The following is a 14,465-nucleotide window of genomic DNA, read 5'->3' on the forward strand; positions in this document are numbered from 1 at the left end:
GCATTAGATCATTTTCTGTGAAGCCAACACTGAAGACATGGGAAACAGACATAGAAACCTGGCCTTTTCTCAGCAGCATAGGTATCTCATCAACTGATAAAACTCAGTCTGGCCACCACCTTCAATCCCAGCACTCGGGAGGCAGGCAGATCTTTGTGAGTTTTCAAGGCCAGCCTGGTCTACAGAGTGAGTTTCAGGAAAGCCTGGGCTACACACACACACACACACAAACTCTGTGAAGTCCTCAGTAGTTTTTAGGAACAAACAGTGATCCTGTGAGCACAGAGTGTGAGAATTACTGTATTTCCCGTTAGTGGATGGGCCATCATTGGCCATGCATTCATTCACGGGGCGTTGGGTGCCACTTTGCTCCCCAGGCACCTGCCTGTCTCCACTAGGCTTGTGAAACATTGATTGGCCCATGTCTCCTCTGCCGCTGTCACTCATTAGTCTGTCAGGGTACTGGTGTCTTCATGTGACATCCACTGGTTTTTTTCTTGACTCTCTCTCATAAGATTAGACAGTCCACATGATTGCCGGCCACCGTGGATTTTTTCCTCTTCTGTGTGATGCCTGTTTGTGTGTGCCCATTTGTATTGGATTGCTATTCTTTCTCATAGTGATTTCTAGGAGATGATTTATATTCTAGACACTAAATTATCATTTGTTACTTGTGTTATATGACACATATATCTTGGTTCCGTTGGGTTTGTTTTGTTTTGTTTCTGTTGGTTCTCAGCTCACAAAGCTCTTAAGTTTAACATGGTTTTGTGTTAGGGCCTTTCCTCTTTCTTTAAGATTTTTTTTTCCATCCTAATTTATTTTTAAATATATTTTCTTCTGCTTTGGTGACCCCCAAACATAAAATTATTCTGTTGGTACTTTATAACCGTAATTTTCCTCCTGTCCTGTTATGAACAGTAATGTAAGTATTTTTAGAGACAGAAGTTTGCCAAGGGTGTGGCAAAGCAGAGGTTAAAAACTGCTGCTCTAAGATCTTGAAAATTTAATTAGATTTACTCCTAAAACCCTTATCATTCTCATTGATGATAAATAGTAATAAATCATAATTCTCATGATTATAAATAGTATCTTTTGAACTTATTTTCCCTTGCTGTTCAGGAATGCAGCTTGGGTTTTTGGTCGGTTGGTTGGTTGGTTTTGTTTATTTGGGTTTTTTGTATGTGTTTTGTTTGGGTTGGGTTGGGATTTTTTGGTTTTTCAAAACATGGTTTCTCTGTGTAGCCTTGGCTGTTCTGGAATTCTTTCTCTGTAGACCAGGCTGGCCTCAAACTCACAGAGATCCACCTGCCTCTCTGCCTCTCAAGTGCTAGGATTAAAGGTGTGCAGTTTGGGTTTAAAACATGTCTTCTCGTACTCAAACTATCTCGCTAATTCCTCTAATTTTTCAGATTTTTTTTTTTTGAGAGAACGATCATAATTCTTTTCAGGATGAAGAGGGTTTGTTTGTGTTTTCCATTCCTTTGCCTCAGTTTCTGCTTACTGTCCTAACATACTTACTAGGATTTCCCACATAACCCAGAAAAGGCCCAGTGACTTTGGGTATCTGTCTTAGGGTTTTACTGCTGTGAACAGACACCATGACCAAGGCAACTCTTATAAGAACAACATATAATTGGGGGTGGCTTACAGGTTCAGAGGTTCAGTCCATCATCATCAAGGCAGGAGCATGGCAGCATCCAGGCAGACATGGTGCAGGAGGAGCTGAGAGTTCTACATCTTCATCTGAAGGCTGTTAGCAGAATACTGACTTCCAGGCAGCTAGGATGAGGGTCTTAAAGCCCATGCCCACAGTGACAGACCTACTCCAACAAGGCCACACCTATTCCAACAGGGCCACACCTCCTAATTGTGCCATTCCCTGTGCTGAGCCTCATCACAGTATCCTTGTTGCTTTCTCGGCTTTAAGGGAACACTTCCGAGGTTTCTCAGCTAGCCAGATAATTCGCTTTTGTATTTTCATGAATCTGAAACAACGAAACTTATCAAGCGCTTTTTCCTGCATCAGTCGGAAGGATCTGACTCACTGGCCCTGGTGGAGTTTCATGAAGATTTGGTCTATCTTGAACCTATATAACAGTTTTTTGGGTTTGTTTGTTTGTTTTGGTTTGGTTTTTTTTTTTTTTTTTGGTTTTTTTGGTTTTTTTGAGACAGGGTTTCTCTGTATAGCCTTGGCTGTCCTGGAACTCACTTTTTGTAGACCAGGCTGGCCTCGAACTCAGAAATCCACCTGCCTCTGCCTCCCGGGTGCTGGGATCAAAGGTGTGTGCCACCATGCCCGACTATATGACAGTTTTCCAGGTCACTGTATCTCATGCTTTGTCAGTAACAGTCACCCAGAGTCCTGAAAAGCAGATTCTGACACACAGGGTCCAAGATGAAGGCCGAGATGCTACCTCTCCAGCAGGCGTCTGTGCCTGCTGTCTCTGCTGCCAGGGCTACCCGCATAAGAGAGACAAGGTTGGAGCGCCCCGCCCAGGATATCATTCCTGTTTTAAACCTATAACCCTGAATCCCAGCCTCTTGTATTTAAATGAGAAACAGCTTAGTCCAGAGAAGATAACAGGAAGGACATTAAGAGAATTAGACTAGAAGTCATTTCGGACTGGGGTCACTTTGCCAACGGCTTTCCAGCATCAGCAGTTCCGGTGGTGACCATGACTTCTCCCTGCCCCCTGCAGCTTGACGTGGCCGGAGACGGCACTGTGGATGAGTATGAAAAGCAAAGGCCAAGCAGGAAACAGAAGAGCTTGGGGCTGCTGTGCCAGAAGTTTCTAGCTCGCTATCCAAGCTACCCCTTGTCAACGGAGAAAACCACCATCTCCCTAGATGAGGTCGCCGTCAGTCTCGGTATGTATCACCCCGTTGTTGCCTGGAGACCTGCGGGCTCTGACAGCGGGAAGCTGGTTACCTCAGGTGGGCCAGAGGCACCAAGCACTCTCATTTACTAATGGAGGGCCTGTAAGAGGATAAGGACGGGGTTAAGGGCAGAGCTGCCTCCACCATCACCAAATCTCCCTTCATCGGAATTCAAGGAAGCCTAGGCCTAAAGCGCCAAGCAGAAATTCTGGGTCTTTCACCTTAAAAATGTGGGGATCGAAACTGTGGCTTAGTGGTAGAGAATTTGCTTAGCGTGTACAAAGTGGGTTTAGCCGCTAAATCCTACAGGGGGAGAAATGTGTTTAATGATAAAAGATAATATTCTTATATTTCCATTGTAGATTAGTCTCATCTTAAGTTCTTATTTCAGGATCTAAAAAAATAGAAGCTGGGTGTGACGGTACATACCTGCAGTCCCAGTACTTTTGGGACAGAGGTAGGACTATAAATTTGGAGCCATGGTCTAGGGTACTCAGGGAGACCCCATCTCATGAAGAAAATTGTAGATATCTTGCTCTTTAACAATGCTTCAAAGAGTTTGGAGCTAGTATTACTTCCTGTATAAAACACGGCGTTGGACTGCCTCCGCCGGGAGCGCCACAGCAAGCCTGTCAGGACAGAGGACGCACAGGCCAGTGTAACTCATAGAGCCGAGCTTCCTAACAAAGAAGAATGCACATGTGCGCTTGTGGCGGGCACACGTGTCAAGTGTGCTGCCTTGCACAGCTGTAAACACGTACACAGCTACTTTGAAAGAGAGACCCCTAGTGGACAAGGACTGCATTTGGTTTCAGGATGATCGACTTATTGACAGTCATTACATAGAATCCCTGATAATCTGGAGGTTTAAGGAGTATCCCCTTAAAAACAAGGAAGTTTTACCTACGGGGGAGTATTTGAGGAGAGGAAGCTAAATGAATGGCCAATAGTTGGTGTTTCATAGCTCCCTTTGTTCCATAGCCCAGAGAAGCATGGCACAGTTAGCAGGCTGTCAGTGGGAGTCACTTGAGTTAATAGCTGAAAAGATTCTGACTGTTAGAAACCTAGTCAGTGGAGAGACTTGATTCTGAGGGGAAGACTGGGGGCTAGGTAGGCAGGTAGGACCTGGCTCTGACCTTTCCCACTTTGTCCTAACTTAAAAAAGTTACTAACCTTTTCTCGTCTGTAACATAAACTTGGAGAGAGGTCACAGAGCTGGGCAGAGAAGATTAACAAGCTTAGCTCAGTCCCGGCAGGAGTCTTGGAAAACAGTCTTGCAGAAAATGAGGGTTAACTACCAGATCATATAGTATTCCCATCGGGGTTCATAAAGTCTCCCCTGGCCCCGCCTGCCTGCCATATACACTCAGTTTCCCCTGGAGGTTTCGCACTGGTACTAGTGTTGCAGAACACAAAGATGAGGCATATAAGGGGAAATTACAGTCCCAGGGAGGATAAAAGAGATTTCATCACGTTATAGCTGCCTGGAACCAAACTACAGAGATGAGATCAACAGATTCCCAATGTCCTGTGACGACACAGACACGCTAAGTAAAACGAGCCACCGTCTCTTATCTTGTGAGATGGGAAAGTAGTGTCTCCCTTGGAACTGTTTTCCCCAGTGACCATCTCTTGGCCTTGAGTCTGAACCCCTTGCCCCCTCCTAATTCGCCAGACCTCCATTTCCCCAGAGATGTGCGGAGTTTGAAGCTGTAGTTTCCAGAGTCTGCTGCGATATAGACTTGACTCTGGGGTTGGTGAAGGAGCACTTAAGGACTTGGAAATAACTCTAGTGAATAGAAAACGCAACAGCCTTCGCTTACACTGAGCTGAGTGGTGTTCTCGGTCGGTTCCTAGGGAAATAATAGACTATAGAAAAAATAGTAGTAATCGCCAAGTCTTTATATGTTCAACTAGGATTATAAGTAGAATTAGTAGGACCACCTCAGAACAAAGGAAGAAAGGAGGCAGAGTGCCTTAATAAAGCCTTCCTTGCCCCAAGCCTCCGAGTAGCCTGTAGGCCCTGAGACCTGCGAGTAGAACTTTATACGTACACAGCTCTGTAAACTGTGAAACTTAGGCATGATTGGGACAGAGAGCAATTAAGCTGCCAAGGGGCTACCACGTCTGGCTTTTACCAAAACAACCTACCAAGTGTCCATTTGCACAATTCTTATTCTCAAAGCTGGCAGACTCTTCCTTCCTTTTCCCTGCTTGGGACTAGACTCCTGGCCACTAGGTGGAGATTAAACAGCTTAGTTATCGAGCATGGACTGATACAACAGCCAGGCATATGGCCGCCCCCAGGGTGTCTCAGTTGCGTTCACTTGACATTTCTAATGGGAAGGTTTGTGGGATGGTGCGGGCTACACAGGATGTGTTGCTATGCGGAAACAGGCTGGAGAAGAGAACCAGACAGCCCTGCGCAAGAGGTTCCTGCCAGAACCCTCCGGCAGGGCAGCCGGCACTGAGCCTGGGGTGAGGGGCAAGCCGGTCGGGAGTGGAAATGTTCTGATTAACCGTGAAATGCCTCTTCACGTGTGTGACAAAGCCCCTCTTCATCCCAGGGGTGTCTTTGTTATTCCGTGTCTCTCTCCCATTATATCTTTGAGGAGCCCAAAGCTACCGTCACTGGGTCTGTTTCTGGGAGTGAAGACAAACAGAGCATCTTTACAGACGATTGGGTTTTCTCCAAAGCCCCTGGAGGCTTTCATGTGAATACTCAGATGAGAGCAAAGGGGACAGTAGGCCTAGGGCCTGTTACACCACAGGATGAGTCACAAACCAGAGATGGTTAGAGTCTGCCTCTACCGTGACTCTTCGTGTTAGCGGGGGTTTTAGGTAGCTCCAACTCATGTAATATTGAGATAAAGTTAACATCTGTTGAGAACCCTTTATATTAATGTCAACAGTTATTTTATAGGATAAGTACTGTACTATAGAAAGGTTAGAGAACTTCCTAGGGTGGGACACTTATAAGGGACAGACTAAGGGTTCATGTCCAGGGAGTCTGTTTCTAGTGCCTTCCACACTTAACTAGCATACATATTTTCAGTAATTAGAAGAAACATCCTACTCGGGGGCGTTCAGGGAGAGGCGGTGAGTTACACAGCCGCCTACACTGAGCTGTGTGCTTCACTGTTGGTCTGATGTTGGCAAATGGTGACTGAGAGGACAAGGAGAACTACTGCCGACCATGGCACATGAGCAGGGACCCCAAACCCTTGAATCTAGGGTTTCCAGTTCAAAGTGGCAGGCAGTGTTTATCATCCAGACTGGTCAGAGTTTGTCTATTAACTGTCACATCAGTCGAACTCCCAAGAAAGGCCCGTACTGTCCGGTGAGGGGATCATTATTGGTACAGTCTAGTTGATGCTTAGTCGTTGCTGTCCATGTGACAGGATTTAGGATCATGACAGGAACACACTGTGAGTGGGCCTATGAGGGTATCCCCAGAAAGACTGAACTGAGCAGGGAAGACCCACCCAGGATGTGGTAGCACGACCCTATGGGGTAGGGTCCCCAAGCGATTAAAATGAGAAGTCAGGGCAAGCTGAACACCAGCCTCGTCTCATCTGCTTCCTGACTGTAACTGTACTCGCTTCTTCCTGTCCCACCACCATGACTGTTCACCATGACGGACTGTCTCCTCAAACTATGAGTCAGCTCAAACCCTTCCTTACATAGTGTTTGTCAAGTATCTTGTCGAAACGACGAGACTAGTAGCCAATACACGTCTGCAAGTTAGGAATGCAGTCCCCACCAGCCAGCTGTCATGTCCCAAGAAGAATCAGCAGGGTCTGTTTGAATCCTCCTCAGGCGGATTCATGGGTTATCCACAATCGCTGGGCATTAACTTGGATGTCAGACCTGTTCGCAGACCCCTTCGGGAGTTGATACTCAGAAACGCTCATTTGCATGATGTATTTTGGCTTCTTCTCCGCAAACAGGCGTGGAAAGGAGACGCATCTATGACATCGTAAACGTGCTGGAGTCGTTGCATCTGGTCAGCCGGGTGGCTAAGAATCAGTATGGTTGGCACGGTCGGCACAGCCTCCCCAAAACCCTGAGGACCCTACAGAGACTGGGAGAGGAACAGAAGTACGAGGAGCAGATGGCCTGCCTCCAGCAGAAGGAGCTGGACCTGATGGGGTATAGGTTCGGAGAACGCAGGAAAGACGGGTCTCCAGACCCCCGAGATCCACACCTACTTGATTTTTCCGAAGCCGACTACCCCTCTTGTGAGTCTGTTACAAACTCGTGAATAATGGTCCAGGGAATGACGGTGCAAGGCGTCAGTGTGACAGCCCTCGGGGAGAGGCACTCTCTCATTCTGTCTGCCAGAGGTCAGAGGGCTCCAGACTGGGCTGCCTACTCCGCCTCACAGGTGACCTCTCTCCTGGTTAGACTGTGAGCCATATACAATAGCCACATACTGCTTGCCTTTGGGATGTCACATGAAAGCCATTATCTTCTCAAAGCATTTTATGCAGTTACTTGCTAGAGTAAATGACCAAGGACAGCAGCCTCTGTAGCTCAATCTGTTAAGACAGACAGATAGACAAGCCCTGCTTGCCTTTGGTGTCATTCAGTTTTTGCTTTGTTTTGTTTTGTTTTGTTTTGTTTTGTTTAATAGATATATCTTCCTTTTTCTTCCTTTACCCCAACTTAACATGTCTCCTCTTCTCGCTGTAAACTTGGTGCCCATAAGTCTCCCATCCTCCTCACTGTGAGGATGGTATATACCAGGCCATCAAACTGGCACTCGGCCTTGCAATATTCGACCCCGAAGGAAGATTATAGTGGTTTTCTTCAGCTCCCCGGCTTAATGCCTTTTAGCCCCAGCCCACGGGGAAGTTCTTCCCCATACAGGCAGAGGAGACGATCATCTCTCAGGATTCTCTACCTGCCATCCACAGCAACGCACCGATAATCAGTTTCCTCTCTGGGTAAAGGCAGGCACCTACTCTGTTAGGGTTCATTCTAGACACTGTGATAACAGAGGAAAATGAGGTTCTTGGGCTAGGGAGCTAGCTAAGGGCCCAAATAAAGTAGGGCACAGTGGCGTGTGCCTATCTATGATGCTAGCACTGGAGAGGCAGAGATAAGAGGGTCCCTGGGACTCTCTGGCTAGTCAATCCAGCTGAATCAGTGAGCTCTGGGTTCTGTGAGAGGCCCCGTCTCAAAAAGAAGATGGATAAGCAATTGAAATTTGACATATCACCCTCGGGGCTCCATGTGTGCACACACTACCCCTACCCGCAAACAGGGTTCTTATGAAAGACATTCAGAAAACAACTGAACCCTAGCCCTCTCCCTTTATCTGCCTGCGTTAATCTTTTCAAAAAGTTGCTTAAGGAAATACTGCTCTGTGGCTTCTATCATGTGATGTAAATATGAAGTGTTATGAGCAATAGAAAATCCCCATCTCCGAGTCCGCACCCGAGATAGGCATTTTACAAGATGCAGGAAAAGCCTTCTGATTTCTTTATGGGCTTATTTTTGTGATGTGCGTCCAGCAGGCTTCTGCCTGTCACTGGATGATCCTTCCATGTGCTGGCGGGGCGAGATAGCTCTGGAAAACTGGTAGCGAAATCTTTCTTGTGGTAAATTCATGTTACAATGATTTTTTTTTTCCTCCCTTTTTAGCATCTGCAAACAGTCGAAAAGATAAATCTTTAAGAATTATGAGCCAGAAGTTTGTCATGCTGTTCCTCGTCTCCAAAACCAAGATTGTCACCCTGGATGTAGCTGCCAAAATCCTCATAGAAGAAAGCCAAGATACCCCGGACCACAGCAAATTCAAAAGTAAGAGCCGTCACCTAATCCACGTAGCCGCACAAAAAGAGAAGGCGGCAGATGCTGAAATAAATATGTACAGAAGAGGGTTTTTATTGACAGTGCTGGTTTAGGAGAAACATATTCCTTGTGCTCACAAAAGCCCTCTGCGCTTTAAGAGGTCAATCATCTAATAGAACCCCCACCAAACCCAAGGCAGACCCCTTACTCCAAGGTTACCGAGGACAGGGAGGCAGAACGCACCCGGAGAGCGCAGGCCAGGGAGGGTGTGTGCATTTCTCTATGCTGACACTACATCCAAGCAGACTGTCTGAGTGTTCTTTCCCCTTTCTTCCCCCTCCCCCGCCTACTTCTCTGAAGGGTGGAAATGAAAGTTGTCTACAGGTAAGCAGGCAAGGAACGCTCAGGGTTGGGGGACCGGGTGGGGGTAGGGCTGTCTCGGAAGGGAGAGAGTCTCTCGGTGCCACACCCACGCACCTTCCTTCCCCCGAGAGCCTTGCAGCAGGGTTCATACGCACTAGTGAATTCCCCAGTCGCCTTTTGGGGTTTTGCTAGAATAATGGCCACCCGGTGGGTGAGACGGTTAAGATAAATTCCAGCCCTGGCAGCGACCTCGACATCAAGTGGCCATCAGACCCTTTATTCATTTCTTGAATAGAAAAGTAGGCACGCTATCTTGTCTTGTTTTGTTTGTTTGTTTGTTTTGGGGTTTTGGTTTTTTAATGCGCCTCTTCTGTCTTTCTGTGCCTCCCCACTTTCATACGCGCAATGTCCTTAGAAGGCATTCAGATGCCCTCATGCCTCTCCCCCTTGGCTAGGGCTTTAGGTGAGCAGCTGCTGTTTTTTCACAACTATACCTCGTGACCTTGAATCTCAGGCGTTCTATGTACCCAGAAGTATGGCTTCACTGGTTGCCCAGGGAGTCCCTGTCATTTTCACAGGCCAGCTGCCTGTCAGGCAGGTGTCACTACCTCTTGCTGGAGCGGGGAGCTGGGGTAGGGGAATGTACTCAGGACACTGGTGTGCTGCCCACATACCAGAGTTATATATTCACTAAGCCTTCAATCTCAGCCTATTTGCCCAGTAGTTTTGCTATAGTGGAGCCCCCTGCTTATCAGCACAGGATTCCTGAGATGTGAAGTTCCGGGAGGGGAAGACACGTTGTGTGTCTGCAGAGGATTCAGGGACATAGATCTTGAGTGATAATCACGACAGAGCCACTAATCTCACACTGCCTGTCCTCCGGAGGTTTATGTGGTAGCCAAGGGACCTTCCCTGTCACCTAAATTGAGATGTAACGGCATTACCCGTGGCATGACAGTACTTGTGTTTCTTCAAGCAAAGGTACGGAGGCTCTATGACATAGCCAATGTTCTGACCAGCCTGGCTCTGATAAAGAAAGTTCACGTAACAGAAGAGCGAGGCCGGAAACCAGCCTTCAAGTGGATCGGGCCTGTGGACTTCAGCTCCATTGGTAAGGAGATGCGATGATTTGATAAGGAACTCTGGTATATTCCTTTTCCTAATTCTATATGTAGACAGCAAAACTGACCTTTTCCCGTTCTCCATGTCACACGGAACCTTCGGCTGATGACCTCACTCTTGGAACAGTAATTACGATCCAGAAAACATCAGTGCGGGTTGCCACATACACACCAGAAAGGAAAATACTAGAAGCTTAGCCCATGGGTTTCTGTACCTGTTAAAGTATACCTACTTGTGAGCTTTTTATTTTGTTCTGGAACTTTTTTTCCTGAAAGCTTAAGCCTGAAGGTCTAAAGTGACACTTCTGAACCTGGGTTATTTCTACATAGGCAAAACAAACCGTCGTTCTACAGGGAAATCTCAAATAAGATTAAAAAGCTACAATCAATTACTCAAAACTAGCATGACATAAGGCAGGGAGCTTCTAAGTCTAGTGGGGACATAGTCACTACCTTTTAGGTAATTTCATTAAAAGGTTAAATACACCATGATTCTGCTAAACCATCATCACAGGTGTTTATTTCACAGTTAACATCTGGGCGGTTGGGGGCTGGATCTTCTGTGAAAGGAACTTTCCATGTAGCTCTGCTGCCTGGGCACAAGCCTTTAAGATAATTATTTTAAATATATTTTAAATTGCCTGTTCAATGTTGGCGTTAGTGGCATAAATTTATAAGTAGGACTTATAAAAGATACAGCTCTCTGATTCCCTGATAACATTAGGATCTAGATTTAAAAAAAAAAAAAAAAAAAAACCACTCGTGGATTCCGTATTTGTAAATCTGCATGCCACTAAAATTTATTTATCACTTGAAAATGGGTGTTCGAGGCATTTGTAGTCATTTGTGTATATTCAAAACAGCAACAACAACGAAAAGGAAAAAAAAAAATGGGTTTTCCAGTGGACTCATTCCTAGATGTGGCTGTTCAAGGCTTCTTGTTCCAGTGTCCCGGTCTTTAGTGTCATGTGTTTACGTGCCTGCACTTTGGTCAGTGACTCTGCTACCTAAAATGGCCCTCTAGAGGGACATCAGCAAGATGGCTGCTTATAGACAGACTCCAGCGTTGCTTCCCCCCTCAACTAAGAATCAAAACAAGGAAAAGCGGAACCAGCGACCTCCCTGAAATGCAGTGGGGTCAGATGTGTAGCAGAGCTCTGAGGGCCATGAAGATAGACTTGGAAAGGTGCAAGTTAACACACACACACACACACACACACACACACACACACACACAGAGCACAGCACAGCACAGCACAGCATCTGCAGCCAGTCTCCTAACCAACCCTGAATCAAGGGCAGTGGTCCCCACCCTTCCTAGTGCTTCAACCCTTTAATACTGTGCCTCACTTTGTGGTGACCCCTACCCATAAAGTGATTTTTATTGCTACTTCATAACTATTAACTTTGCTACTGTTACGAATCATAAGGTAGATGTCTGAAATGCAGGATATATTTTCCTTGTCACAAACTGACCCGCAGGGGTCGCGCCCCACAAGTTGTGAAGTGCTGATCCAGGGAGAATGAGCATAAGGACCCAGCAGTCTGCACTCACCAGATGCCTGATACGTGTTAGAAAAGCCTGCAGCCCACACAGGTCAAGGAAAGAGCCCACCCACCATCTCGAAATTCAAGTCACACAGCCAGGATGTTGTCTGCCAGCTCGGCCTTGTGAACCAGCCTGGTAGCCCCCCTGGAAGTTCCCTGAGCAACCCACACTGAATAGCTTAGTTTACAGAGGTCCCTCTGTAACAGGTGGCTGGCTCTTCCTAACTTCCTGTTGCCCTCGAACCACCTGACCATTCATATCGGCCCACCCCTAGCTACAGGAAGCATCCCAGCAACCAGCTAGTGGCTAAGGCCCACAATGACATAGTAACAGTAAGCCTCTGAGAAGCTTGACCCACAGAGGCCCCGCTGGGAAGAGTGACCCACTCCTCCGTACCCTTAAAAGCAGCCACCAATCCATTGAGACTTCTAGAAACCAGTTCTGTGACCTTGCTCATTCTCCTCCGGCCCCAGGTAGCGACTGGACACACTCTGTTCTCAGTTTCCTCCCAAGGAATCTCTAAGAAGCAGACTGGACCCCACCTACCTATTATCAGACCAGGAACCTGCCAGTGAGCTGGTCCTGAGTATATTAGCTTCCAGAGGGCCTGCAAATCCACCCCTGCAGCCCTCAGATACTCACAGGAGCCCTGATGAGTTCTGCTTATTTGCAATGCTCAAATATTAGCAGGCACTTTGCTCCTAAGCGTGCTCTCCTGCACTTAGCCAGACCCTCGGGGACAGCATGACCTCTGTCACGGAACAGACGGGCACCCCACATCCAGATCCACTGCAGAGCTGCAAGCAAACACGCTTCCCCCGAGAGAGCCGCTTGTCAGCTGGCAGTGAGTTAGTTCTACATGCTCTGCAGCGTGAACCTCCAAGACACCCACATATGTTGCAGATGTTGATTACAACTGAAGAAGTTGCATGACTAAAACATCTGCCTGGAGCCTACGCTAAACAGCCTGCCATTGCACAGATTGCCAGGAAAAAGCCCCGCTGTAGAAACCACCCTGTAAAACTGGTAGTCGGTGGTTCTGCCAGCTGGATAGACATCCAAGCCAACACACGAGAGAAACATTTTTAAGATGTAATGGAACCACATAGTAAATTCAGCAACGGACTCCACAAAGAAAAGGAACTTAATTACCTGACAGAATTCAAAAGCGTAATTCCAAGAAATTTAATGAGCCGTGAAAGCATATGAACGATTCGATGGAATTAGGAAACTAGATAATCATGTGCATAAGAAACTTAGCAAGGAGCAGGAGATCAAATAAAAACCAAAGGGAAATCTTCGAGCCAAATAATAATTTAAAAAACAAGTCAAGAGGCCCAACAACAAAATAGATTACACAGAGAATTTGTGAACTTGACATCCTTTGAACAGGACAGGTTAAAAACAAAGGAAAACGAAGAAAAAGAAAAAAAGTTCATGCGTTTGAGACTTACTCAGCCAGAAGTAAACAAGCATTCGTATGGTGGCATTCGGAAGGGAAGGGCAGGGCCTGGGAATCTGTCTCTACTGTAGAAAGTGCTGGAAAGTCCTCAAATCTTGAGGATGATAGAGAAATCCAATCTCAAGCATCGCTCAGACACACACATAAAATCTAAGAGACAGGACCTCAGAAACGCCTCTCAGGGATGTTATCATCAGATCTGAACGCACAGGTGTCAAGTGGCATCCCCATTGGACCAGCCCACCTCTCAACCAGGGCACGACACCAGGAGAGAATGCAGTGAGAGTCAGAGAGGGGATAAGAACACTTACTGTGTGTCTGAGAACCAGTGAGGAGACCCACACCTCCATAGCAAACACCTTTAACCCAGCTCAAGGGACCCATCCGGGGCCTCTGGAGAGCATCCGACCTTATTAATATAGAAAGCCAAACCTCAAAGAGGAAAAGTGGGAGATGCTCAGAACAACCAGAAAATAGTGAACAGGATGATAAACGTATGTCCAGTCAGCACTGACAGGGGATGCACACAGATGCCACCACCACCACTCCCCCACCCCATCAAGATAAAGCTCGCTGAATGGGTACACCAAGGCCATGAAGAGCAAAGAAGAAGAAGAGAGAGATGTGCCAAGGAGACAGGGGCTGAGACGAGGAGTAGCTATATTTTCACATCAGATAAAGTAAGCTTTGTATCACAAATGGTAAAAAGACACAATGGGCATTTAATCACAAAAGGAGCAATTCAACCAGAAATGTAAATGTTTATGTACACCCAAAGTATGCAAGTATAGAAAGCCAACATCATTAGATCTCAAGGCAGGGAGGCCACAGTAGTGGCGGGTGGCATTAAGCCCAACATTTCAGAGGCAGAAACAAGTGATCTCTGTGAGTTCGAAGCTACCTTGATCTACAAGGTCGGTTTCAGGCCAGCCAGGGCTATGTAGAGAGAGACTGTCAAGAAAAGAGTGAATAGTGGAGGCGTCCCTGCCTTCAGCAGTGGGTGTGGCGGCCAGATGTTAACTATCACCAAAGAAACATCCACACGGAGCTCACTGTTAGAGTAAATGTACAGTCACTTATAGAGCATTTCATCTGACAGCTATAGAGTACATAGGCCCATCAGCATGAGGAAGCTTCTCTAAGGTCACGTGCCACGCTACAAAACAAATCTCAACAGTTCAAATAAATAAATAAATGTGTATCTAATAAATAAATATAGTATCATCTCTGACCACAAAGGAATCAAACTAGACGTCAACAAAAGAACTTTGTAAGTTGTACAAATACATTG

The 14,465-nt window shown here is 46.5% G+C and overlaps 1 protein-coding gene across 1 annotated transcript in view; it reads left to right on the forward strand.

Moving 5' to 3' along the window:
- The window catches only part of E2f7 (E2F transcription factor 7), a 39,428-nt gene that overhangs the window by 11,234 nt on the left and 13,729 nt on the right, over nt 1-14,465 (forward strand). Inside the window, exons 3-6 of the mRNA XM_021174709.3 lie at nt 2,703-2,871; nt 6,831-7,121; nt 8,530-8,688; nt 10,019-10,153. Coding sequence (XP_021030368.1) covers nt 2,703-2,871; nt 6,831-7,121; nt 8,530-8,688; nt 10,019-10,153 — 754 coding nt within the window. The remainder of the gene's footprint in view (nt 1-2,702; nt 2,872-6,830; nt 7,122-8,529; nt 8,689-10,018; nt 10,154-14,465) is intronic.

Source organism: Mus caroli, unplaced genomic scaffold (assembly GCF_978045245.1).
Source record: "Mus caroli unplaced genomic scaffold, Mus_caroli_1 scaffold_9, whole genome shotgun sequence".
NCBI lineage: Eukaryota > Metazoa > Chordata > Mammalia > Rodentia > Muridae > Mus > Mus caroli.